The sequence below is a fragment of the Anarhichas minor genome, unplaced genomic scaffold (assembly GCF_050575085.1).
Source record: "Anarhichas minor isolate MPS153535 unplaced genomic scaffold, ASM5057508v1 ptg000026l, whole genome shotgun sequence".
NCBI lineage: Eukaryota > Metazoa > Chordata > Actinopteri > Perciformes > Anarhichadidae > Anarhichas > Anarhichas minor.
In genome coordinates, this window is record NW_027466472.1 from 3,836,818 (window position 1) to 3,864,072 (window position 27,255).

Here is a 27,255-nt window from a genome sequence, read left to right on the forward strand (position 1 = left end):
ACCTATAAAACAAGCATTACAAACTGAGAATGAGATCAGACATTTTGCCCTGTTCAAACTGAATTTACAACGATGGTCTTGGTGACAAGAGACCCAGCTTGATTGATTTTGATATGTCGACTACTAATATTTTCATACTATAAACTGCTATCACACACCTCATTTTCATTCAAGAATATTTGTAAACATAATATTGCACCTATTTGCAAATATGTAGAAACCTTTGTTACTAATACCTAATACAGCTGTGTAAAGACAAAAAAAAAAGACATGGTTGTTTTTTTATTGATCGGTACAAGATGAACAGGAAATACTCTGAGGTGTTTACGAGAGTGAGTTACAAGTTATGAGGAAGCCTGGACCTGCAGAATATAGGACACAGACGGGCCGGACTCCCCTTTTAGTTAGCGGTTCTCCACACATAAACTTAGGCTACAGCTAAACTGTTAGAAGCTATTTTAAGATCTAAAACCATTTCAAAAGCCATATCGCTCTCGTACTTACCCATCTATCACAATACTGTGCCTAAAAGGTTCCAAAAGGGCTCAAAAGTGGCACTATCTCCGAGCTGTTTGTGTACCCTATTTGTATTGGTCTACAAAATTATTGTTTTTAATATTTTTTTAATGTGGATGACACTTTCAGACACACTTGCAACGTTTTTTTCTGATTTGCTTTTTTTTTGTCTTTTCATGAGATGTTTAAAACTTGATTTTTTTGTTTTTGTTTTTTTGAGCTTAAAAGTAGGCATGCTGGAGCTGTTGAATGGACTGTTTGGGAAGGAACGTGTTAAAGCATTACCACAGCTCCTTCTCAGGCTTCTCAGCAGCTCTCACATCTCCACAGTGTGTCTCATCCCTATAAAACGCGAGCGATTTGCGGGAACATGTAGATTCCTAACTGCGTCCTGATGACGCGAAAGGGGTCTTGGTACAAGTAGGTTCTCACTGAGACTCGGGGGAGGTGGTAGTGCGCGCACGCGTGTGCGTGTGTGTGTGTGTGTGCATGTGCGCAAGGAGTGTTGTGGGGGGGGGGGGGGGGCATTGTAATTGAATTGTGAATCAACTGGCAAGTCAGCCCCAAACACCGCCCCCTTCAGCTGCCGTCGCACTCCGGCTCTTTTCTAAGCAACGCCCACAGGCAGAGATAGAGAGGAAGAAGTGAGTGAGTGAGTGTGTGAGTGAGAAAGAACGAGGAAAAGAGGGAGTGTGTGTACATGTACCGGAGAGGTAAAGAGAAAAAAAAGACAAGTTAGGAGTAAAAAGAAACTGAATCGTTTTTCAGTGTGAGAAATAAAAAAGTAGAATTGAGCGGGGCGCCAAAAGGAAGAGAAGATTTTCCTCGTATAGTGTTTTTTTTTTTGTGTGGAGCTGTTAGAATAAAAGAGGGACGCGGCGTCATCAAGTCAAAGTGATCCGATGGTCATGACGGCAGCTGTCGATATGAAACCGACGTTAACAATCATAAAGGCTGAAAAAATGGACGGTGAGTAGGCTACACTACAACTCTTCTGTGAGCGCTTGACAGCTAACACGAGACTAACGTTACTCCTGACTGGTTTCCCTGTAACGTTGCCGGCTGCTGGCGGATCGCGCTGATGTTGACAGTGATAATTCTCGGCAATTACACGCGCTGAGAGGGAGATGACGTCGCGAACGTATTTCAGAGTGCATATGGTTGTCGGTTGCTCAATACTGGACAACACGCAACACTTAAGAAACAATGCAATCACGCCGGAGGCTGTACAGTCATGTAATGTCATCCACAGCCAGTGTGTGTGTGTGTGTGTGTGTGTGTGTGTGTGTGTGTGTGTGTGTGTGTGTGTGTGTGTGTGTGTGTGTGTGTGTGTGTGTGTGTGTGTGTGTGTGTGTGTGTGTGTTTCTCATGTTTATTGAATTCATCAGACTCTGACTGGCGTGCCTTTATAATTAGCAATACGATGATCCGTGGGCTACTATAGTAAAGTAATTTTGTTTTGCTTTTGTGGACACATCACAAACGTATATGCTTAATATTCTCATGTAGGCAAAATAAATTGTCACACCACATAGTTTGATTATGTTTACATTGTTTTGGACATTCCTTCATGTGGATGACACTTTCAGACACACTTGCATGTTTGAAACGGTCTGATTTGCTTTTACATGTTCCCGCAAACAGTCATGTACATTAAGTTCTGTCATATTGTGTTTAGGACGCATGTCGCTCCAATTGACTACCGACACATGCTTTGTAGTTTTCATGTACTCTCTTTCTTCCTGCTTCGATCTCACAGCAGATCTTTCTCCATCTCCCTCTCTCTCTCTCTCTCCCCCATCTAAACACCCGTCTCTGACCCTACGTTCAGTGCCACTCTGGGAGAGCCAGGGCATTCTGCCCAGCCGGCATGGGAGAAAGGCAGTAGTGCCTAATCACTGCCCTCCCCACCAACCCTGCTGTCTCCTCCACCTCCTTCCCTCCCTCCCCCTCCTCTGCGGTGGTTGAAACTGACTTTCCAGAGGGAAGGAGAGGCAGGCTGAGGTGATGAATCTGCAGTGCTGAGGCTGGCCTCTCTGATCCCGCTGCCTGGGAAGACTTGGCTTGCTTCAGGGGTAGTCCAGGGCAAACACAGGGAAGCCCACAACTGTGAGCAGTGTTTGGATTCAAACCATTGTGTGGTTTCACTTCTCTCTTCTATTTTTTTTTGATGTTACACATGGTGGCATGTTTGGATGATTTGCATCCAGCAGCATTTTACATTAACAAATCCCCTGTGCATTTGCAGCTCAGGTGGCGTTGAGCCTGTTCACGGCGCAGCAAGCAGCATTGATGCATCGTGGAAATTTTATACTAATTGCTAGTGTTGACCCACTAAGGGGGCTGTGAGTCACCACATTAACCGCCCGCTCCTCACCGTCAATACCTGCACAGCGTAGATCCGCACATACACGTCTCACAAACTCGCAAAAAAAAAGTGCTGACAGCTGCAGTTAAGTTGCCAAAGCGTAGTGCTATCTTGCAAAACCATTTTGCAATGCTCGCTCCCGCTCTTCGCATACTAGGGTGCACTCGGGTCAGGCTGAGGCTGCCAAGGAGCAGCTCACAACTTGACACAAACAAATCTTTACTCCACCCCTGTCTCTCACACACAGACACACTTTGTTCTGTTCGCTTATTGCTAATAGCATGCTCGGTAGATAAGTGCCCCACACATGTCTGCTTCTGATCCCAATAAGACACAATAGTGATGTTCAGTGTTTCAGGCATGCAAAGGAGCATGAAAGGCTCTTTGCTTGTGCTTGCTGGAATAGATAAGAGCTCCACACCAAAGCCAGAATGCATTTGTTGATTTGTTGGAATTGTGAAAGCAGCAGCTGTCCCAAAAGAACATGGATGCTCAGCTTTTCACAAGCAAGCGCAGAGCTACGGCATTGTGGGAACTACAGATGTTGTCTTTTTTTTTTCCTTCTCCAAACACTTGCAACCACATTCTGTACGTGCATACCCACCAACGGCCTTAAGTGGCTTCATCCCACCTTACTATATTGCGTGTTTTCCTTTGCGATGGAAGTGTAGCCAGTCTCAGCTTACCCAAGGCCTGTCCTATCTCTGTCTCTCTCTCTCTCTGTCTCTGTCTCTCTCTCTCTCTCCAGTGGAGGTAATTCCCTTTAAAGCGCTCACACTGTGCCAGGGTCAGAGGTGCACCCAAACAGGGCATCTAAAGTTCCACAAAGCTTATATTCCTCTGTTCAGTCATATTTGTCAATTCCTGACACAGCACACTCACTTCCATGTAACCCAGACCATGGTAGCTTATTATTGAAAGCATCATGCAGCCATAACAAAACTGTCAGCGCTACAGAGAGATGTTTTTACGAAAGGAGAGAGCATTGCTTAACCAGGAAGGTGTTGGATTGTGAAATTACAGACATGAAAGAGCAAGTGCTCTTGTGTTGTGATGTTCTTATTGAGTGTATGAAGCTGTGCACGGGCCATCTGCACACACAGAAATTGAAGTTTGAGGTATTTTCGAGGCATGGTAATTCATCATTAATTATGTTGGAAAACCACACCTAATGTAAAAACAAAAAAAAGTCAAACTATTTCAATATTATATAAAATATCTTGAATCGGAACTCACTCTATTTACTTTTTCTGTCTCTCGTGGTTCCATGGATTACCTATTATGTGGGGGTATGGGGACACGCATACAAAACCCAAACCCAAATCCAATTTTGAGATGAGTCAATATAAGAATATTCCTGAATTCTGCATAAGTGGGTTTTAAGAAGAATTCTTTTCTTAGTAACTGTTGGTGAATGAGGCCCATTGTTCTGAGGTTATCCAAGTATAGATTTAATATGTCAATCATTTACAATACAAGGAGTTGTCCGCTTTAGACTTGAGTGAGTCGTCCCTCTTGTACTTTCTTTCTCTGTTCGTCAGGCCTGAAGGTCGGGGTTCAGTGGCTGACAGGAATGTTTGTGAGCATGCCCTGCTGGGTGCCATGCATGGAGGCATAGAGGGAGCTTGAGTGGGAGGCTCACTTTTATCTGATCAAAACACTGCTGTTTGTTATAACTGGCGTGCCTGATGCTTCTTCTGAGAGCCCTTATAAGGCATCTCGTTCCACGCCCGCCACATACACTATGCACACAAGCGCATACAGGCCATGCCCCACCAATGACTCTTGGAAGGGCTTCACTGATTTTTCTTTTCCAAGGTGCCTCCCATGTTGGTATGGTGCGGAGAGGGGTAGCTTGTGTCAGAACAGAGGGTGTTACATAAGCTCCAGGTTTTTGCTTCGGTGTGTTTGTGTCAGCACTCCTTCAGTAGCACAGTGTAATATATGCCGATGTTTGAGTGTGCGTGGCCGCCTGGCAGCTGTGCAAACACAGTTTGGGTGATCCAGGCTTCTCTTGATGTGGTCCGTCAATGAATCGGGCCAATCGGCGCTAACCGGTCCGTTTTCCACCTGATGTGCGCCGTGTTAAACTGAGGACGATACCGTAGTCAGTGAGTGCATCACTTCCGTGTCATTAGGTAGTGTTTGACCAGGCCATGACTCTGCCAAGAGGGCAACTGATACCAGCTCCCTCAATGGACCCTCCCTGTGCTGGTCAGACTTGTCAACAGACTGGGTGGATACAAATGAAATAGCTGTCTGAGTTTCCACAATGGTTCTTGTCTTTCATTCTTTCCCGCCTTACTCAGTGATTCCAAAGTATTTCGCTTTTCTTTTCCATTCAGTCGGGTTTCATTCATCGCTTCTTCATCAAGCCCGTCATCTGCTGTGTTGCCCATATAAACATAAAACCATTATAATGCGTTGGTCCTATCTTGACGCTTCCCCGGTGACTACACGCCTTAATCTTTGCTTATAAAGCTTAGTCATAAAGCAAGGCGTGTTAATGCCAGATACAGCAGTCTGCTAAATAGTAAGCATATGGTGTGAGAGAGCGAGAGAGGGGGTTGGGTGTTTGAGGGACGGAGAAAAAAAGAGGCCTTCCAAGGTGTGGCCGATATGATGGTAGCAAATAGTCCTTGTTATGCTAAAGAATAATTAGAGATCAAAATGACTAGAGTTGCCTCTCCTTTCGATCAGTCTTCAACAGCTTCTCGTTTTACTCACATTCCACAAAAAGCCAACAAGCAAAACAAAGGATAATATGTTCCTTGGCTGGTGAAATAAAGCATTAATAAGCTTCCTTTGGACAATTCTTTTTCAATCTTTCACCCACCCACTCATACAATTCCTTGTCAAGTGTTCCTCCCCCTCCTTTCCCTTTCTTCCCCTGTTTTCCAGTGCCTTTCTGTTGGCCACATGGGTTTTTTCGCACGCCACCTTGATGTGGTGTATAGTGAGTTCCTAGTGAGTGCACTTTGTCCCATCTCCAGTCATTCCTTGCTTGTAATCCCTGAGTCACGGCACTAGACGCCTGCTGCACCACACGCCACTGGTTGTCCGGCTGTGCGCTTGCTTGCCTTGCTTACTGGTTTCTGATACCACAGGCCTCTCCCGTCACTAAATTACCAGTCTGTCTGTGAGGCCTAACTGGCCTGATGCTGCCCCAAAATGGCTCCACAACCTCCCTCAACATTGTCAGGAGTGCATTAGAACGTCTTTTTTTGTCCTCTTACTCTGTTTCTGTTTTATGGTTCCACATTTAGGAGCAGTGTTTCTTATAATGGAATGAAAACTGGGCTAGTTTAGAAAGATGCCTGCTTTGAGAATCAGTCCAGTGTCCTGAAAGGCAACAAACGTTCAGCTGTCCTCAACAAGGCCATGTCACTCATTTTGTGTAGTGTATGTTCCAGATTTCCTTTTCTTGTTTTCTGTTTTGTCTGCGAATGCTGGACACCACCTGTTTTTGGAGTCAGCATGCTGCTTTTGTAATCAGGCGAATAAATGGGCCACAGCCACAGGCTTTATTTTTGTCAGACCTACATCATCAGACTTTTATTGATTGATTGGCCTGACAGAAGCAAAGGAAGATAAGGAAGGGTGTGTGCACATGGGTGGCTGGCTCCACTGTGTAGGTGAAACTATGTGGTGCTCACGATGAGTCGAGCCCCGGTGACGCAGTCAAATGGGAGGCACATGTGTTCTGGCAGCCATGGAGGTGGTAGAGGAGAGGGACTCGGTGTAAGTCTTTGGACTGCCTCTGGAGTTTAGAGAGACTAAAAGCAGCTGGATTCCATTGCCTAGCCTGACTTCTCTAGTATCTGCATGTTTCAAATATGGAAATGAGTTACTTTTCTTACTATGTCTGCTGTAGGCCCACATATTGGAAGCATAATGACAACTTGACTTTGACAATATTCTGTTTCAGAAATGCCTTTGTGTTGGTGGAAAATGATCTTTTGGCTTCACGTAAAGGCTCATTGCAGATGATCTGTTTGTTGCCTAAAACGTGTTTGTTTTATGCATAGTTACAGGGTAAGCGTGACCAATTTTGAGTCATTGCGCAGGAATTTTACAAGATATGGTCAGTGCTTTCATCATGACCAGTCACATTGTCAAACGAAGCAGCACGATATCCCCTCAAGTCCAGTCATTCTTTGATGGAGTGAGTCACAGTCTGTGTGTGTGTGTGTGTGTGTGTAATAGAGACATATAGAAACAGAGAGGAATATGGAGACAGCAAGGTGATGGTGAGTTAAAACTTCTGAAATGAGAAAACGCATGTTTAGGAAATGGTTTCCATTACTTACTGCGAAACAGAGTTGTGACTTTCCAGTTATCATGCTGTGGTTTACATCTCTTCAAGCAGCCAAGTAAGCCGAAGCTGAGGTGTTTCACAGCATCGTGAAAAATAACAGCCACATCTTAAATATGATAAAGGAAAGAAGAGGTTTGATCTTTTATGCTCTTATTAGCCTAAGTTAAAATAGAAGGGCAATTCATCTTCCTGAGCTGAAGCCATTGTGCCACTTGGACCACAAGTCATTTTTGGTCACATTAGAGGAAAACAAGAAAGCTGTGAGAAGCACATTAGTGATTGTAAAACAGAGGTGGAATGTGAGGCACGCAACATGAAAACACTGCGGTCTGGGGGGAATTTATTTATCAAGTATCCATCTGTCGCCCATAGCTTGCCTTCAAACAAGCAACGAGCTCTTATATGTATAATTAGAGCCAGCCACGACAAGTCTTACATGCGTATGTGTTGCACAAAAGATCGGCCGAGTGGCAAACAGTTCCATCGATGTGTGTGTGAATGTGTGGCTGCGTGCCGTCCCACATAATTCACAATTTTATCAGGAAACTGGTTGTGGAATGTGTCAGTTTGGACCAAAAATGGGGGCAGGCACCATGTTTTGTGGAAAAAATGCAGCACAGAGAGTAAACTGTTTGTCGGATGTGTCGTGTGTTTGGTTTAACGCCTAAACAGTTCCCCCAGAGCATCCCCTGTCTGTTTACAACAGGGACGGGGGCCTGGGAGAGAAGCTAGCCTGGATACGGCTCAGCTAACACCACCTGCACTCTCCAGCACAGCCCTCGCCTGTCAGTTCCCCTTTCTCACCACTAGGCATAACACTGATGGATAAAACAAGACTACCAAGTAGTGCTTTCATTATAAATAGTTAACATATATGGATGTCACACAACTTCATGGTTTTCCATGAGATACTTGTCTGTGTAGTGCTTTAGTGCATGCTGGCTTTTAGCTTGTTTTCCCCAATTGTATTAGTCTGCCTTCTCAAAGTAATAGAGAACATGAAGGTTGTGGAATGTGATGTGAGAAGCGCATGACTCTTGCTCTGTTTTTTATACTTGAGGCATACCTAAAAATCAAAAAACAGACCTTTTCCCACCGTTAAAGATCACAGAGCAACAAAGCTTGTAGACAATTAAATAAGCACCAAGGAGCCAAATCCTGCTAAATTTGCTTTGTCTCTGTCCCCTTCATTGTTCTAGAAAGGAGAGAAGTTCCATCAAGCTTTTAGCAAAAATATGTTTAGCGTCTGTTGCTGATGGCGCGTATCATTTCAAACTCAGACGTAATGTCATATCAAGCGCTGAGACTTTGGCATAAACAGTAGAGTTAATACACTTTCACATCATAAGCTAATATGATTTCAGAGATGGAGGGAGTGGGATAAAGAAAGATGGCAAGGCAGCTATCGGGTATTAGTCTCACTTATTGTCTGCTTCAGTAGCCGATATGTCTGAGGTGGTGATGATCCCGGACAACTCTAGTTTCATGGCCAAACACAGATGTCAGCAGTAGCGGCCTCGTCCCGTACAGCTGCCTTACACCACCGCAGGCTTGTGCTTCAAGAGGGCAGCCAGAAGCCAGTGGTGGAGAGCTAAGAATAAAACGAGTGTTTCAGCACTGTTGTCTGTGATGGTCCTGGTTTATGTGTAGGATCTTTTTAGGTTAACACTGCTCCAGGCTTGGGTCTGGGTCTGGTCTGGCTTCTTCACTTCTGCTTGAGCCAGGCCAAGACATATACTCCTGGTCATTGGCATTGAGATGGAAATCTAAACAGTGGAGCGGCTGGCCGAAACAAGCGTCCCTCTCAAAACCAGACTGCTACCCCTCCTCTCGTTCCACTGCAGCCCTCAGCCACCACTTTATCACCCCGTGGCACTGAATGGGCCCCCTTCATGTTGGTCGGGTTTATGACCCCGCGTTCTCAGACCAGGGGTCCAGATACGGATCTCCATCAAAGGCCCTCTCAGATACCACTGCTACCTCTGGGTTGCTGTGGATAGACTGGTCTGCTTTAAAGAGACGATTATAAGCCCTTGGCAAGTAGCCAATACCTCCTTTCTTTTCCCTGCACCGCGTCGTGACCCCGCTGATACGTACCTGTGTGCATGTAGGGATATTAAGGAAGGGTATGACCCTCACCTGAACCCACAACTCACCTCATTTCCCACAGGAAGTGGCAACTTAGCCACAGGAAATGGACTCTTCTGCTGATAAATAAAGCCCACCATACTCTCCGCTACAGAAGGGGGGAGACATGACTTGCCACATGCTTTGAAACTGATATAAATTAAATGATAATTTGACCCTAACGTGTTTCACTTTTCACAAACCCAGCTTTGAATAGCCTTTTAGATGTCATCCTGATTTATTTTTTTTGTTTACAGCCGACTCTCTTCCTCACATCAAACTCTACCACCCATTGGACGAACTCTGAAGGTCTATTTATAACTCAATGGCATGATAGAAAGCATATTGTCCCCCATTTGTTGGGTCTGGTTGCCTGCTTTGCTTGTATCATTGCATCACTCTGAGCGGAGGCAGCAGTTCAGGCTTTATGAATGAACCAAGTCTCCGCCAGAGGCTGGGAGATGGCACTGATCCCACTGTGATGTCACTCCAGAGACGAGCAGAAGAGAGGGAGCATTATGAGACCTCCCATTCATTCTTCCGTCGCTCTCTCTCCCCGCTGTGCCCACCCCCGGCTCTCTCGTCCTGTGATGGGCTCATATTACAGGCCGGTGACTCATCCCCCGGGCCTCCATACTCAGTCATCCCTCACCCACCCGGGATCTTCCCCAGCCCTGATCCTGCCCTGCCCATCTCCGTCTGTTCCTGCTCCACAGACTTTGGCCCCAGCCGCAAAAAAAAAAAAAAAATCCCAATTTCACACCCACACTCTGGCGCACAGGCGAAGAAGGCTGCTAATTTGGTTCATGTGTGTCAGTTGAACAGCTTAAGGTGCCAAACAGAACCCCGGTCTAAGGTTGGGTTGGGGCTTGGTTACAAGGGCAGTGCACGGTCTGTCAGTGAGAATCCCTCGGGGAAAATATGGTCGTCGCACTCAGCAGCCCGTCCATTACTCATATCATGGCAAGAGGGGAGTAGCTAATCAATACCTTTTACTGTAAATCCAGACTAAACATCAGTCTCACTTCATCAGCGATTCTTAGAATAGATGGACTTATTATTCTCTCTACATCATTAGTAGCAATTGGTGTCATTTCGTAAATTTTCACTCCAGCTGCTCTTTTTACTCGTTTTAGTTGTTAGTGAAATGCCATAATGTTGCATGTGATTTACACCCACTCCCACATTTCTTGAGCTAAGTGGATGGAACTCATTTTGTGGACAGACCCACACCGTCTAATGTGGAAAGTGATGACTTGTGGATGCTCTAACTCTCAGTACATACTGACCATTCTGTATCTAATGGGACTCGCAGGCATTGAAATCCTATCAGGACTTCATCATTTACTAGAGATTGTCTAGATCCGAGCTCGCCTCTCTCGCTAATGGATGCACACTGTACATTAGCTCTGCCGCAGATAACTTTCACATGGATCACTCACCATGGAGGCTGCTCTGCTATCACTGCACTCTCTGCTCTTTTGTTTTCCTTTCAGCCTTGCCGTGTCCTCTGCTTCATCTCTTTAAGATTTCGATTCACAAAAACACAACAAAGCGATGCACATACATATAAAGCACTATTAAGACAGTAAATTGTTCTGTTGAAAATGTAATTTGTGTTTTATAGCAACTGCTGTACAGTCACCTAACAGCCTTGGAGCAATAAACAAACTTAGAAGGTATTTGTGTGCTTTGCATTGCTGCAAGACATTAAACATAAATCCCACTTCAAAACTCATTTCAAAGAAGAGAAATAAGTAATTCAAATTAAGAACAAAATAAATCAAACAAATTGCCAGTTCTCATTTAAATTTGCTCTATAATCATGGTTCACACATTTCTCTCTTCAGAGTGCCTAATGGTAGTTCTCGTGCGCGATGGTGTTTAGTGTCTTTGATGGAGGATTTAGTGCTAAAGTGGGTTCAAGTCTGTGTGGCCTGCGCAGGCTGGGGCTGGGTTGATAAAAGCGATGGAGAGGGAGGGGCGTAAGCGGTTCGAAAGTGCAGACAAACTCTGCTCGATCCAGCTTAAATAAACTGCCACATTTCACCCCCTGCCTTCACATCAAAGCGCAGACTGTCTGAGCCCCAGTCCCATCTCAGCTTGCAGCCGTTTGCAGCATTTACATTTGAGTGTACACCAAAACCGTGAGCTCAGCAGAGGCCTACACAACCTGGCTGTCAGGAGCAACTTGTACATAAAGAGAGCTCGCTCGGGTCTTATTTACATTGTGAAACTGCTCATTTTATTTTTATCCGCCAACTGTCTGACAATAGTTAAACTGGGGTCTTTATATAAGGCTGTATTCATTCAAGTCGGAAGTAAAAGCAAGGTAGAAGAGCAGAGAATAAACAACTTTCTGTTTGTTCACCAACAGAGTAACAGAGAGCAATATATTATTGCATGCCTAATTGAATCACAAGAAGAAGCAAAGGGCTTTTGTCTGTCCTCTGTCTCCGGCCTGTTGCGAGGCTGCGAGGCTTCTTTCTTTGGGGGGGGGGGGACAGAAAAAAAGAAACTGGGAGACCTAATTTTACAAACAGCCAGACAGCCATTGGTTGCATGGGCAAAAGAGGGACAGCTGCTGAGCATTCCAGTCGAGGTCGAGACGTCAGCGACTGGTGAAAACAAGCATGAACTGTATGTTGCCCCAGTGTACTGCTGGCAGATAAAACCACCAGCCACTGGAGCCCGAACATCTGGGTTCGACGAATGCCGTTGCTGTGAGAGGAGTGACACAACTCTCCCTCATCACGGTTTTGCCTTCAAGCAAAGACTTCTGTGATTTGCCTTTTAACGATTTGAATTGACGCGCAAACGGAGAGCGACCGGAGGGATGAGCTAAAGAGAAAGACATGCTCAATAAAAAAATCAAAGCCCGATTGAACCCTTGAATTTGTGTGCACCTTAACCCGCTGAAGCCCCAAGATGTTGAAGTTTTGTCCCACGCACTTTCAGCCCCCAAGATTAGACACGATTCAAACAGATCATTATATACGTCTGTCTTTGTTGTGTAAATGAGTGTGGGCGCTTTGCAGATTGAATGAGGCATGTCAGCTAATTGAACTCTATAAGGCCTTTTTATGTCTATTTACAAGTCATTTGTTGAGTCTTTGCCAGATTAGTTTTTAGCAGTCTATTCTTGTGTTAGTGGCCCGGGGGTCTTTCCCCTTCTCCCCTCATCATCTCCCCTGCTTTGCCCTCTCATCCCACACTTTTCTGCAGACTGTTCATTCTAATTAGATGAGTGTGAGTCATCAGGCACTGTTTAAAGTCATCAAAGGGAGCTCTGTTCCGCACTGGGTTGCCCACTAGCTGTGAGCAGAGAACAGAAAGCCCAGTGTGTGACAGAGACCCTCGAGAGAGAGAGAGCCCACCCCCCACCCCCAAACTCTCCTAGCCACCCGCCAGCAGCCGCTTGTGACATCATCACCTCATCCCTCGACCCTTGACCTCTCAAAATGTTTGACCCCATGCTTGGTCCGGTGACAGTAGGCCCACTGTGCAAGGGCAGCATGGTAGGAGGGCTAGCAGGGGTTCATGGGGTCAGTGATGGGCACCAGACGCAGCTCTCCCACCCAGCATGCGGTGGTAGGAGAGCTGTTAGTGTTTGTAGTATTTGCAAGTAAACTTGTGTGTTTATTTTAATGCAGAGTGCCAGATGAGTCAGATCTGCCCTACGACTCCAAACAACTGCCAGGAAAAAAAAAGTGGTTGAAGCCATTCTCTGAACTGTCCCAACTCATCGTGCACTAAATTCTGTTTAAAAACTGTTGAAACATTGTTTCCACTATTCAGCCTTTCTGAAACATGCACATGTGCAAAAATAGTGCACATGCAGTGTTACCTCTGTTTGTAAACAGTTCAGATGCGACAGTGTGACAGGTCTTGTTTAAATAGATTGGATCTCATGCAGAGACGTTGTCTGTCTAGACGGGATGTAATTGTTTAGCCATGTTGTTGATCACGGCCTAATACAACTCTCTCTGTGTGTGTGTGTGTGTGTGTCTGTGAGAATATCTAACTGAGCCACATTCACAAGTTCTCTTTCCCACCCCCTGTTCTCTGTCTCAATTTAATTTCTCACTCGGTAATCTTTCTCAGCATGAAATATAATACAGGATGCATTGTCAGTTGTCAATAATAATTAAAGCAGAATATGATATTAGCATATTTGTAATTGCAATAATAACATAATCAATTTCGTTTTTGATTTGTGACCGGCAGATCCGGAGTGTGGAGACGTCCCCCTGCTAACTCCAGGAAGTAAAGAGATGATGTCACAGGCTCTGAAGGCCACCTTCAGTGGCTTCACGAAGGAGCAGCAGCGGCTGGGTATTCCCAAAGGTAAAACTGTCAGCTGCTTGTGCTCTTATTAGCCCCTGTTAACATTTATTTTGTTTGGGGGAAGTTAAATGCATGAGCCCTCAGAAAACTCTTTTTCGCCATGCACGTTCACATTCAGATCAGTTCACATTATAGCCTGCTTTAAATCATTCAGTGAAGGCATCTCTTAGAATGACTGAAAACAAGGAGACACCCAGTTATTCCAGAAATGGCCTCATATTACATACATTTCCGAACGGGCAGACTGTCTGACTGCAGCTTCCAAAGAGTGAAATACTGAGTTAGGCCGACCACAGAGCCTCTTCATGCTGTTTGGAAAGAGCTGGACTCTCAGTGTCTGTCTAAGTAATCATATTATATCTGCCTTGTCATTAACACTGCTATGTACCTGTTTGTTTTTGAATGTACATTTTAACAGAGGGATTCAACAAATTGCACAAATACTTTTATTTAAACAGTTAATAAAACAATCGCCAATTGTGACCCTTTCCAGATCCCAGACAGTGGACAGAAAACCATGTGGCTGCGTGGCTAACGTGGACAGTGAACGAGTTCAGTCTGAAAAATGTCGACTTTGGCAAGTTCTGCGTGAACGGAGCCAGCCTGTGTGCGATGGGGATGGAGCGCTTCCTGGACTTAGCGCCTGACTTTGTGGGTGACATCCTTTGGGAACATCTAGGAATGCTTCAGAAAGGTAAGGCCACATTGGTCCAAAGACATATTTTCAGATTGTTTGTATTATTATTAGACAATCGTCTGCAACTTTTTAAAATCTCACATACAGTATGTGTACCACACAGGGTGATATCGCTGCTTGCACCAATTTAGGACACTGTTGGCATTTTCAATAGTAACAGGAGGCAAACAGGAAGATGCAATTTAGCTCAGGTCATTAATTTTTTACAATGCTGGCTGCAGTTACACGATACATGGAAATCAATGGCGAGGTCACTGATGCTCGTTCTCTATCTATTTTTCATGAAGAGGATGCAAAGCATTACCCCATCAATGGACTGACCTCCAACTTCCAGGAATCCTGTTATACCTCAGACTACTTTGTCAGTAAGTACTCATCACACTCGTCGTCAATCACTGTGTAATAGCACAAGATCGGTGCCATATGAATGGGGGGAAAAAAGAGGAGTGGTTTAGTGCTGTGAATGAAATAGTTTTTGAATTTAATGGGAAAAGATCCCTTCGTCATTTTGATTTCCATATACAGTAAAAAGCCTGTTTAGCCATGTGCATGTATTGACCACATATCTTAGGAAACAATATGGCATCACGATAAGTTTTGCTAAAGTTAGGTACACGTATGATCATCTTGCCTGCACAAGACTCATCTTCTGCACTCAGGGCTGTGTTTCGCTATGGACTATTCACACACTAAGCGTTTGGCACAAGATGGATTATGACTCGGCTCTCCTAAGATTGATCTTCCTGCTCTGCTCTGCTCTGCTCTGCTCCGCTCCTTGCTCTCCGTCTCTGCTTTCTATCCACACTCATTTCCCTTTGTCTCTCCAGGCTACGGTGTTGAGCATGCTCAATGTGTCCCTCCTTCTGAATACTCAGAGCCCGGCTTCATCACGGAGTCCTACCAGACACTTCATCCCATCAGCTCGGAGGAACTGCTGACGCTCAAGTACGAGAGTGAATACCCCGCTGTCATCCTACGGGACACGCCCATCAACCCGCTGCAGGGGGACTACTTCACCGTCAAGCAGGAGGTGGTGTCCCCCGACAACATGTGTGTGGGACGCCTCAGCAGAGGTGAGGGGTCGCACGCTAAATACGAGGCCTAGATACTTACTTGTAAGCAGAGCATCGCGGTGGAGAATGTGCTGCATTTCTGTTTTAATCAACACGTTGCTTGGATGGAGTGTTGCGATAAATGTGTCCGCATACGAATTCATGTAAATGTTTTTTTGCGTGGGTGTCAGTGTGCGTGTGATTGTGCTGAGGCTACCAGAAACTTGTCATGCCACATCAACGTGCATGTATTAGAAGAGAAGAAAAGCAGGCCCTCTGGTTGGTTTGTGGTTCGAGCAAACCTGCGTCGAACACTCTAGACTCTAGGTTGGGAAAAAAAAAAAAAAAGAGAACTATATTGTTTTTGTCAGTGTGATACACGAACCAAAGCCACAACCTGTTCTTGCCTCCCGTCCTTTATGTAAAGCAGTTCAAGTGGTGTAACCTTCAAGAACCTTTTTTTTTTTTCTTCTTCTTGTTTCTGTTGGCCTCTTTTCCTCGACTTCTAGGTAAGGAGATAGAGGTGTCATCCTCAGCGAGCAAGTGTGGGGTTTTCTCATGAAACCGCTTTACTGAATGCGCAGGCTTGTTTTCTCTCCCAGCGATAGTTTACCGAGGAATCAGCAGCGTGGTTTACATTATTAGCCATAAAGCTAGGGTTTTCTTCTCACAAATCCCCAGCTGTATAAATGAATAGCATGTGCCATGTGCACACTGTGCGATCCTCCTGCATTTGCCTACAAGGTACGAGGTCCGACCCTCATGCATCACACATAGCTTTTGAACATTGCGCTGTGCTCTCCCAACGTGGGAAAGTATTTTTGTAGCACTGCTGGTATCCACATGTGGCTTCAATTTAAGCAGTTGAAGATTTGGGCATCAATAGGAGGGGCTGCATTATCTGTCATTTGATAATGACTCGTCATTGAATGGCTCCTCTTATCTTTCCCCAAGGCTAAAAATAGCAACGCAATTTGTGTGAATGTCTTCCATTTTAAAGTCAAATCCATATGGTGGTTGCAAAAGAGAAATGAGGTGTGAAATGGAGAAAGACGTGGCCCCGTACAGAGCAATATAGCTTAGTGACTGGGAGCATAATTTACTGTTAGGTGTTGTTTACGACGCTTTCATACATTTGTCAAATTCGTCCGAATACTTGTAACAACAATTATAATTCTTATGCATTGAAGTTATCACTTTGAAAAACAGCTACACATCTATTGTTTTGAAATTTCTTAGAGGAAAAGCAGAGAGAGGAGTCTTACATTATACAAATTCAGGCTTTATTCGATGATTTTTAAAATGTGACTCTAAAATGTACAGTTTGAACCTCTGTAACAACTTCATTTCTCCTTGTCTTGCCATCTCCGCCCGTCCTTTCCTCTTTAGGTAAGCTCGGTGGCCAGGACTCCTTCGAGAGCATCGAGAGCTTTGAGAGCTGTGACCGCTTGACCCAGTCATGGAGCAGCCAGTCCTCATTCAGCAGCCTGCAGCGGGTACCTTCGTACGACAGCTTCGACTCGGAAGACTACCCCGCTGCCTTGCACAGCCACAAGCCCAAGGGCACTTTCAAAGACTATGTGAGGGAGCGCTCAGACCTCAGCAAGGATAAACCCGTCATCCCAGCGGCTGCACTGGCAGGATACACAGGTAAGAGCTGTCTATAGGTCATAGTTTATACACTATCGTTATATATACAGTCCTACCTCGAAAAAGTGCTGCGGCTTTTTACAGACCGTTTTACAGCAGACATTTTAAAAATGTCACAGCAGGGAAATCACAGGGTAAGCAATAAAATGAATCAAAGCTCTGTTCCATGTAGGTGTGCCAGTAAGCTGGCCAGATCCCGGGGTTGTGATACTGCTACACATAAATGGAATGTAGTAATATTTATACATATATTATCATCATAGTATTATTAAATATAGTTTCTTATTTACAATAAAATATAATATTGGTGTTTGTAATAATACAATTATTTTTTCTGTAATTTGGGTAAAGTATTCTCAAAACGGATCTAAAAGAAACACTTAGTTCCTGCCACCAGTTCTTAATGATTAAGATGCAGTGCTCTGCCCCCAGATGTGGAGGTGCCTTAATGCACTGCTTTTAGACCAGAAGAGGAAAAACAAACCCAGAGTCATGCACATTACAGGAAGCAAAACAGATTTTGCTTGTACTGTCTTCTTTTTTTCTTCTCTCTCTCTCTCTCACTCTCTCTTACTCTTTTGTTCTGTCTTCACTTCTCAACCACCTCCTTATTATCTGCAGCCCGCATCTCAACCTATTTTTTCCAGGTCGTCCTAGCAACGCCGGCGAAACATAGAAATGATGCCTGCACATAAGAAAATATGAGAAAAACATATATATACATCTTTATCTCAAGAAGCATCTTCGTACTCGTACATGCTCAAAGAAGGCGGCTTACGTGTGTTCTCCAAGTTCAATGCGACGTGGAGATATCTGCACGCTCTTCTGAAGCTTTTGCACTATTTCAGCAACTACTGTTACTACTTTTAACAGTTCACATTTAAACCACGTGTTGCATAAGAAAATACATATTACGCCTTTGTATTCACGAGTCAAGGATTTAGTTCAACTCTTTAAGACATACACGGCTGTTTGCGGTTGGATTGTGTTTGGGACTTTTTCAGCCATGTTTCAATTGTAGTCACAAGGCTGCAGGAGTGCCAGCATTGGAAAAGGGGAAATCCGAGAAAATGTCTCAATGTCACTAACAGTGCAAACATCAGACCTCGACGGACTGTCCTAAAGTTGGTATGCACAAGTTAAATGGTCAACTGTATGGTTGTTAGCTCGAAAAGCCTCTTATAGAACAATGAGTCATTCATGATGTTGGAAAGATGTCGTAATGCACATAATCAAATGATGAGGAGAAAGACGCAGTCTAACAGCCCCTCTAGTGACCATTAGAGGATGCATTGCTCCCTGCACCGTCTTTGACAAAAGTGGCCTGAACCAAGAATCTGAAAATAAATGACGAAAAATAAATATGACGCATCAGCCGATAAATTCAGGACGAACGAGAGAGATACGTACACCTTCTAGATTTGTGTTACCTTGATGAGGAGTTTATAAACAAGCTATGACGACATTCGCCTTTATGAGATAAGCTTTGACAATAATTTTGTACTCTATCAAAATATAAACCTGAGCATGAGGAAATATCTTCTTTCAAAAATCTTTTCAAATGTACCCCACAGCTTTCTGGCTCCATTTACCGCTTCAATCTTGACGTCTGACATGTATGGGTTGTTACGACAGGATAGATGACTCTAAAGAGCTCATGTGTGAAAGCCTGGCGAGTGTTCCCAGCCTAATGCATAGTAATGTACTCGCACAGAGGAGAATGTGCTTCCTCTGAGCCTTTACAAGATGGGGAAAAGGGAGATGGAGGAAGGAAGATGAAAAAAATAAAAAGAAATGTCACACTAAAATACCCACATTTTCCTGAAAGAGAAAAATGTCAAACAGCCTGCAGTCCAAGCTGTTATTAGGAGCAGCGCAAGGAGAGTGTAGTCCTTCAAAGATGGAAGCTTTATTTGATTGTACATGCGTGTGCCTGCCCATGCGCATATGTGTGGGTGGATGAAGAAATACAGGAAGAGAGAGAGAGAGAGAGAGAGAGAGAGAGAGAGACCTCAACCAAAAAATTGTAAGATTCCAAATTGATGCTTGCTCTGCTCGGCTTCCTGCACCAGTCACGGGCTGACAGGTGACACTTGACAGAGCGCCTGATAAGGCTGCAGAGAGATTGTGAAGAAGTGAAGCTCCAGTTGTCATCTCAGCGGTTTCCTGTGACAATTTGCCATTTGCACCTCTGTCTACAGTAACATCAGGCGGCCTTACAACACCGTGAACTCTCAATCTGTATCGTTGATACTTTGCTTTCTCTATTCTCCGGCTCCCGTCTCACAAGTACAAACATACACATGCATACCGAGGTACTTATTTTGCATTGCTACTAGATGTAGTCATGTTGTATGTATTGGTAAAAATATTGATAATTTATTGCACAAAGTTAAAACACTACATATTAGCTGGTGTCACCTTTTCAAATATGAGAACCCTGATCTGAATAACTTTTTTTTAATTATTATTTTACATTTACAAAAAGTATTCCATACATTACTCCTCAGTTGCAGCTCCACTCACCACCCAGCTTTCTTGCTGTGGCTGCATATGCTCAAGACTCATTTATCAAACCTCGGGTCAGATTCTTAACTCTGCTCCAAATGCGAGCCCCCACCACACCCACCCCTTTGCCACACTATGCTTTTTCAATGAGGCCCATTGTGCATGGAGACTTGTAACATATTTTTGGAAACTTTTTGTCAAAGGGGGTCGCCTCCATTCTGGCGTGAGAGCACGGGGGGCTGGTAAACGGGCACTGTGTCACCCTTATGTGGGCTCGCTATTACAGTGGCAGACTTTTGGAATGCGAGTCGAAGCTTTCTGTCTGAAAGAGACTCGGTGTTGCACAGCCACTTATTTTCCAAAGTCTTGGCGGCTGTTGTCATGCACCTTCTCCGAATCCTTGCAGGAGTAAAGGAAGGCTCACATGCACCATTTCAAGTGTTCAAACCCACACGTCTGTTTCCCTGAAAGCTTTTGTTCGTGTTGTATAAGGGCACATTTGGTTTTCTGAGGCTCGAGAGAGAGAGAGAGAGAGAGAGAGAGAGAGAGAGAGAGAGAGAGAGAGAGAGAGAGAGAGAGAGAGAGAGAGGGGACTTTTGCGTAGCTTCAATTTTGCTGAGGCGGTGTGCTGCATAGGCAGGTGTGATTTCAACTTGCGAGCCTCAAAAGTGGGTGGTTGAGTGTGCTGAAAAACCACAAGATCAAAGTGCGCTGCCTTGTATCTAGTTCAGAGAGGAGCCCTTTTTTTGGTTATCTTTGTTCTGCTTTCCCTCCTTTTTTTTCCCTCCACAATATCTAATAAGCTGTTGTAATAGCGCTGAAGTTCACTTTTAACTGGTACTCTTTATTCATGAATCCATCGCGACATTACAGACAACTTAGCAACCGCTGTCTTTCTCACACGCAGTCTGCATTCAAATCCCTGAGATGTGTTGCTGAAGTCTACAGGCAGCCCCTCTTATTTTTAAACTAGTGATTTCATCAGTATGGAACTCATACAGACACAGACTCTAGATTCACATACTGCACAGGGCGACTGCCAGACAAGGGAATGCATAATGAAAGGGACTGTTGTATTTAGGAGGACATTTAGTTCCACTGCTGTACTTCAGTCTGACCCACATTAGAAGGTTTACGTTGTCCCTCTTCAGACATAAGTGAATAATTGGCATGCATATTTAACACATACATCATGCATGGCCGAAGTATAAACTGTTGAGACACCTTTCACTTTTCAAGGATTTTCACACTCCTCTTGTCCTTGCAGTGCATTAACAGAATATAGGCTGCGTAGTTTTCTGCGATGTCTCACTTTTGTATATTCTTCCCAAAAATGTGTTTAACCAATCAACACACCATATATGCAATGTATTATTATCTATAATACAGTATTTCGAGCGTTGAACTAATAAAAAGACTACAGAACTTGAGAATTTAGTCCGGGTCTTCATATCTTTGCCCCAACATTAGCGTTATTTAGTTAAGTCCACACACCGACCTGTGTCTCCTCAGTGTAAATAGCTTGTTTTTAATGCACACTTTCTCTCCCTCCCCCATCCGTCCTGCAGGCAGCGGCCCCATCCAGCTGTGGCAGTTTCTCCTGGAGCTTCTGACCGACAAGTCTTGCCAGTCCTTCATCAGCTGGACAGGCGACGGCTGGGAGTTCAAGCTTTCTGACCCAGATGAGGTGAGAGGTTGTGACCCCGCTGGTCACTGGTACACGTGCTGGGAGGTCCTAAGTAGTTAGCCAGATGAACAAGATGTCTGCTGCCTTTTTAAAAACAAAAACGTTTCGCTCCATCAATCTTTTTGGGAAGGGTTGCTGGTTTTACATCACTAGTGAAATGTCAATGAATACATTCTCATAGATTTCCATATAAAAAAGTGTGGCTTTGATTTGAAATAGTTTGTTACACATTCATTATATCGTTAGTGACGCATCTTGACGCGCTTATTTCTTGCATTGTTTTAGGTTGCTCGGAGGTGGGGCAAGAGGAAAAACAAGCCCAAGATGAACTATGAGAAGCTGAGCCGTGGCCTACGCTACTACTATGACAAGAATATCATCCACAAGACATCGGGGAAACGCTACGTCTACCGCTTTGTCTGTGACTTAAAAAGCCTGCTGGGGTACACTCCCGAGGAGCTCCATGCAATGTTGGACGTAAAGCCCGATACGGACGAGTGAAAGCAAAGACAAAACGGGAAGTGAAGACGAAAGTTAGAAGACACATGGACAGGGGCTCATGAAGTGGTCTTAACTATTTTGATAGAGTCGGTAAACCGTTTTTTTTGGGGACCAAAAAAATGTTTTTAATGACCAACTGTGGTCTTTGTCAACTTCAAGCTCCTGTCTCTCAGACCATGTAAAAAGAAGGCACAAGCCAAAAGCCTGTATTCATACCCTGTTGCATTTGAGATGTGTGTGTGTGAGCGTGCGTATGTGTGGTTATGTACCTGTATTATTTAGCAGCTCAAGGCAGACGGAGCACTATCGGGTAGAGTTCAGGTTCCGTTCTGCCTAAGTAGCACAGTGGGGAGACGAGAGGACCACGACAGAAGGTCTGAGATAACCCAGACAGAAAATAATAGATCCAGTTAATTGTTGGGGTAGAGCAGGCAGAAGAGGAAAAAAAAATGGGTTGCCAAAACTGTTTAAACCAAACTAAGGAAGGTATAATGACATATTTACATAAATGCTCAGTGTCTCTCATTGGCAAAGAGAATATTCAGCTTGGACCAAAAAGTGTTGTTTTTCATTTGTTGTTTGAGGAGCGTATGCTTGCGCCAGTATTATAGTATTGATGTTGAGAACACCCAATGTAGACCTACCGGGCATATATTGGAAAGAGTATTTTTCTTATGTTGTCAATGACGGTATTACAGTGGAACCAAACATTAGATGCCAAGTGTATCTGATCTGTTCTCCAGGAGCCTTTAACTGAAATGTGCTGATTCGTTATCAGACGACACTATAGACACCGGCCCTGTGCTTTGTAGGCTTTTAGGACATGGTGAGATTACTCATACCAAGAGCTTTTGATAGACAGACAACTGAAAGTAGCCGTTGCTTTTGAAACTGACGCTTTCACCTTTTACTTACATGTTTGCCACCTTGTTAGACACACATATTGTGAAACTTGTGCATTTTTTGCATAAACCACCAGTATTAGCAAACTGTAGACAATCCATGTGGGGGAATTCAGGAGTCTTTGGTAAGAAGAGTTGTTTAATGTGCAGATTAGATGCATAATTTGTCGGTTCACTGTCTGTTCGTGTTGCTTTAGACGTGTTTGAATAGTCTCCTGTCTTATCTGTCTATACAATAAAATCACAAGTGAAATAGTCGAGGGAGTGATTTTACAAAATCCTAAGAATGTCAGAATTTATTCTTTTTTTTCTTTTTCTTTTCTTATGCAGTACATTTTGGCCATGAGGACGCAGCTGCAGAATGCAGTGTGGAGGTACAGTGTAGGAAACAAAGAGGGACAGGCAATAGAAGAAAAGGTTGACTAGAGAGAAGCGGATGTTTTGTGAGATAGATGAAGGGGACTGAAAGGAGTCCGTGGATACCGCAGGTGATGATCAGTTGTAAGGTGTGACGGAGAAAGACTTGGAAGTTTGCATTACATGGGTTGTGTTCTCCATTTTCCACTGCCATTGTAGTTCGATGCAGCTGAAGCCTCGTTGCAAATAGGAGGCATGTAGGACTAGTGGCAGACATTTGTAAATACTTTTTGGGTTAGTGTTTTACTTATCTATGAGCAAAACAATATTCAGTTCATAGTGAGTAACTCATTTACGATTCCACCCATACCAGTGGGAACAGTCACTGGTCTTATGGGAAAAGCCAAAGTGGAATATCATCTTAGAATACAATGTTATTGTTTACAATGGCTGAATGTTACCCATATGGATGAAAATGTCTATTTGTACAGATTGTATTTCATAATGCTTTATTGAGACCCAGATTACACAAATAAGCAAGAGACAAAGCAGGAATAATAACCAAAACCCTTGTGAGGTCTTTGGCCGCGGTGCTTCGCGTATCGTCCACGATGTCGGAAGACGGGGACCAGAATTTTCTCACACTTTTGGAAAGTGTTGACTTCTATTTGATCTTTTTGTTTAATGTGTTGGAAAGCACACACGCTTTAGGACAAAGAGGAATGCCTTTCGCTGGTCTGGGTTTCCCACTGAGTGTAGAAAAGAGATGCTGGATATGTCCATTATGTTTGATTGGTAGCAAACTTCATCAAGCACACTGACTCACAAACCCTCACCCATGTTCATCATCTGACACAAGGAATTAGACAAATGTATTAGTAATAAGCTGCACAGTACTTTCATTCTTCTCTGCATGTTGATGTCAAGGTTCCAAAACACTGTTATCTTTGTTTTGTTCAGGTTTCTTTTTCTGTCTGTCAGTGTTTTATATTAGAGAACTTTCCAGATTTTTTTTATCATAATTGTAATGGTTGTCGATGCCCTGGAAAAAGTGACCCCCCCCCCCCCCCCCCCCCCCCACACACACACACACACAAACAAGGTCATAATATCTGTATGGTTGGCGTCACAAGATTAATGTGCTAAAAGAAAACATTTTGTTTCCTAAAATGTAGGAATTTTAAAATTTATTATGTCAGGAAAATATTCTATTGTTCAATGTCACAGATTACAATCTACTGCAGGTCTTATGTATTAATGAACCTTAGTCAGGCAAGTGTATACACACCAGTAGTTTGTGGCATATGCATATCTCAGAATGGATTCAGAAGGAAAACTTTTTTTGTTTTGGATGTTTTGTTGTTGTTTTTTTTTGTATATTTTATAGTGTCTCTGTATTTTTGTTATGAGATCATTTTTATTGTATTTAGTTCACAAACATTTGAATATTTTTCAATAATTTATATTTTATAAAAGACAAGAGATGCAGACAGCTGGTGCTTTCATGGGAATATAAAGGTAGCGCAGGACAAAATATTGTAGCGATTTGTTTTTGTTTTGTATTCTTTTTTTATATAGAAAATAGACCTGTCTGCTAGAGAAAAAAGGCTGATGCTGGCCCATCAATGATTTCTGCTGGAAAGGTTTTATAAACTGTAGCTTCTATTTCTAAAATGTACTTAATGTACTTCAAAATGTTATAAAATATATATGTGAACAAAGATTTAATACTCTGCGTGGTGTTACTGTTTTGAATTATGAGAACACACTATTATACTGAGTAGTACTATATATTACTATAATATACTGGCTTTGCTATACTATTTATAAACAGTCATTGTAGTAAATTTCACAGTTTTGTATGGCAACATTGTGCTACTGTATTATTCTGCAGGACATGGTGTGGTCTAAGATGTGATGTTGACGAAGTGTTTGATACAGTTCAACATTAAGCCAGAACACAATTTACAGAACTAGTAGAAGTAAATCAAAGCGATTCTGAACAGATATAAGAAATTATGAATTGAACTCTGTTGTTGGTAGACAAACCGATATATACATACATACATACATTTAGTAATATATTGATAGATAGTTTTAATTAACAGTTGATTCTGCAACAATCCGTAACTCAAAGTGGCACAAATTAGTCAGACAAATCGGTGTATTGTTCAAATCAACACACTCTGGTCCTTCAAAGGGGGCCTAGTTCCTTTTGAAATCCACGCGGGCCACGGTGTCACAGTTTTAACGAGTGTGTCCCATGCGCACTGATGAGGTGACGTCAAAAACAGAACCAGCACACTGGGGCCCATTCATGTGCTTGTAACCCCGGGCTCATATAAATTCCACTGTAGATAAAAACATACAGGGCCATGGCCTGCTGCCCCACACAGCACAGCTGTTTGGCCCCGCTGCAGCAGTCTAGCAATACGGCCAAAAGACAGGTCCAGTAGACTGCTTATCCCTTTTACAAAATCTGGATGTAGAAACAGAACACGATAGAAAATATTTTCAATGTCAACATCATTTTAGAATTGTGCATTTAGGTCAATTGTAAATTGTGTTTTACAATGTACAAAGCAATGTGAAAATGAGAACGATGCTGATGAAATAAAGCACACGTACTGTATACATCACATAAAACAGAATATACTGTACATACATGACAGATTTAACATATTTCACATGTAACCCCAAAGCAAACACGATAGAGCCGTCCTCTGTTAAAATCAGAGCCATATTTTCCTGTTGGTGGTGTTCTTGGCGGAGGCCAGGCCGAGGTCACGCAGGTGGTTCTTCTCCTGTTCCACCTCCCTCGCTCTGACTGGGCTCATGATCCAGACCAGACGGGATCGCTTGGCAGGTTTTTAAATACTTGCCAGGGCAGCGCACGTTCAAACAGACCTGGAACAAAATCAAAAACCATTATGATACCATTCATACCTGCTTATTCCACATCCAAACCCAGACACAAAGCTGGCCTCGCTCATGCAGCCACACTTGTCCCGCCCCCCTTCTCCTCTGTGCCTCCTTCAAAGAAAGCCTCCACTGATTTAAAGAGGTGTTTAAAAGTGAAAGACAGCCGAGAGAGAGACATAAAGAGAAGAGGAAGTCGGTGCAGAGAGCGAGAACTGTCACACCTGGCAGTCGCAAGAAAGATGTCGGATGATTTCTGACAAAACAGTCAGGAGAGGCAGCATTTCACAGCTCTCTTGACACTGGAATGCAACCCGTTTGTCAGAATTCAAACCTAAATATTTATCTAAAGCATCTTACCAAGCTACGACTGTCTCCTGCACGGAGTCTTAGCATGAGTGAGAAAGACAGCGGGAGATTAAACGATGCACTGGTGTAGCGTTGGTGACGTTGGGAAATACTAGCTGCATTGCAATAAAAACTTGAACCTCTGGAGTGAATTTATCAGGTGAAATCAATTAGTCATCATAAATTCCCTCTGGATTCAAGTCGGTTGAATTGAAGGATTTGTGTTTTGAACAGGATTTTATTTATTTATTTTATTATTAAATATTTTTTAAGCTCAGTAGCAGAGCTGTCAGTTGGCACAATTGCTTGCAGACGTGCACACAGCGTGTCTTTTGCCTTTGATCAAGTCTTAATTAGCAGCATTGAAACAAAATAATAGATGCTGTGGCTGTGCCAAATTAAAGAATCAGAATCAAATCAAATTGAAAATGTAGCAGCTAGTAGCAAAGGTTTTGTGGTCCAGTAACTTGTAATAGATTTTGTAAATCTGTCCTAAGCTTTTGCAATCTAAATGAATTGTAAAGATCAGTGCAGCAGAACTGGTAGTAATGACACCGAATTAAAGCCTGATCTTCCTCTGGCTCCAAAGAAAATGTTGAATAGCATCTTTCATTTTAGGGACATTAATAGATTCAAAGATCTAACAATGGGGCTCACATTATCACACAGTCTAGAAATGTATCACTGCAAAATCTCTGTCAACTTCAGTCGTAATGCTTTAAGAGTCTACATTCTTTGGATTTAAGACCTAGTGGACCTTCTGCTATGATTAGGATGATAGGATGTCCTTGCTGTCCTATAACCCTCTTTGTAGAAAGAGAATCCCTGTGACGCACAAGAGACCGACTCAGTTGTTCCATTACGCAGAGGAGTTGTGAAATATGACCGATGTGTCCCAGAGAGCCCTGATGGGCCAATTTAAGACACAGTTGGCTGGGGATGTATTCATGTCCTATTG

At 43.4% G+C, this 27,255-nt stretch overlaps 1 protein-coding gene across 2 annotated transcripts; it reads left to right on the top strand.

Annotated features, from left to right (window-relative positions):
* The first annotated feature begins 1,028 nt into the window (after positions 1-1,028).
* Positions 1,029-24,758, top strand: ets1 (v-ets avian erythroblastosis virus E26 oncogene homolog 1). 2 transcript variants are annotated; one of them, XM_076100181.1, is made up of 8 exons: positions 1,029-1,485; positions 13,557-13,676; positions 14,170-14,370; positions 14,661-14,738; positions 15,249-15,446; positions 16,815-17,075; positions 21,152-21,270; positions 21,556-24,758. In XM_076100181.1, the coding sequence occupies exons 1-8, from the start codon at positions 1,419-1,421 to the stop codon at positions 21,769-21,771; spliced, it is 1,260 nt and encodes a 419-aa protein (XP_075956296.1). In that variant the 5' UTR covers positions 1,029-1,418; the 3' UTR covers positions 21,772-24,758. The 2 variants fall into 2 exon arrangements, with proteins under 2 accessions (XP_075956296.1, XP_075956295.1); XM_076100180.1 differs by having other exon boundaries at positions 1,030-1,485; positions 15,201-15,446.
* The last annotated feature ends 2,497 nt before the right edge of the window (positions 24,759-27,255 follow it).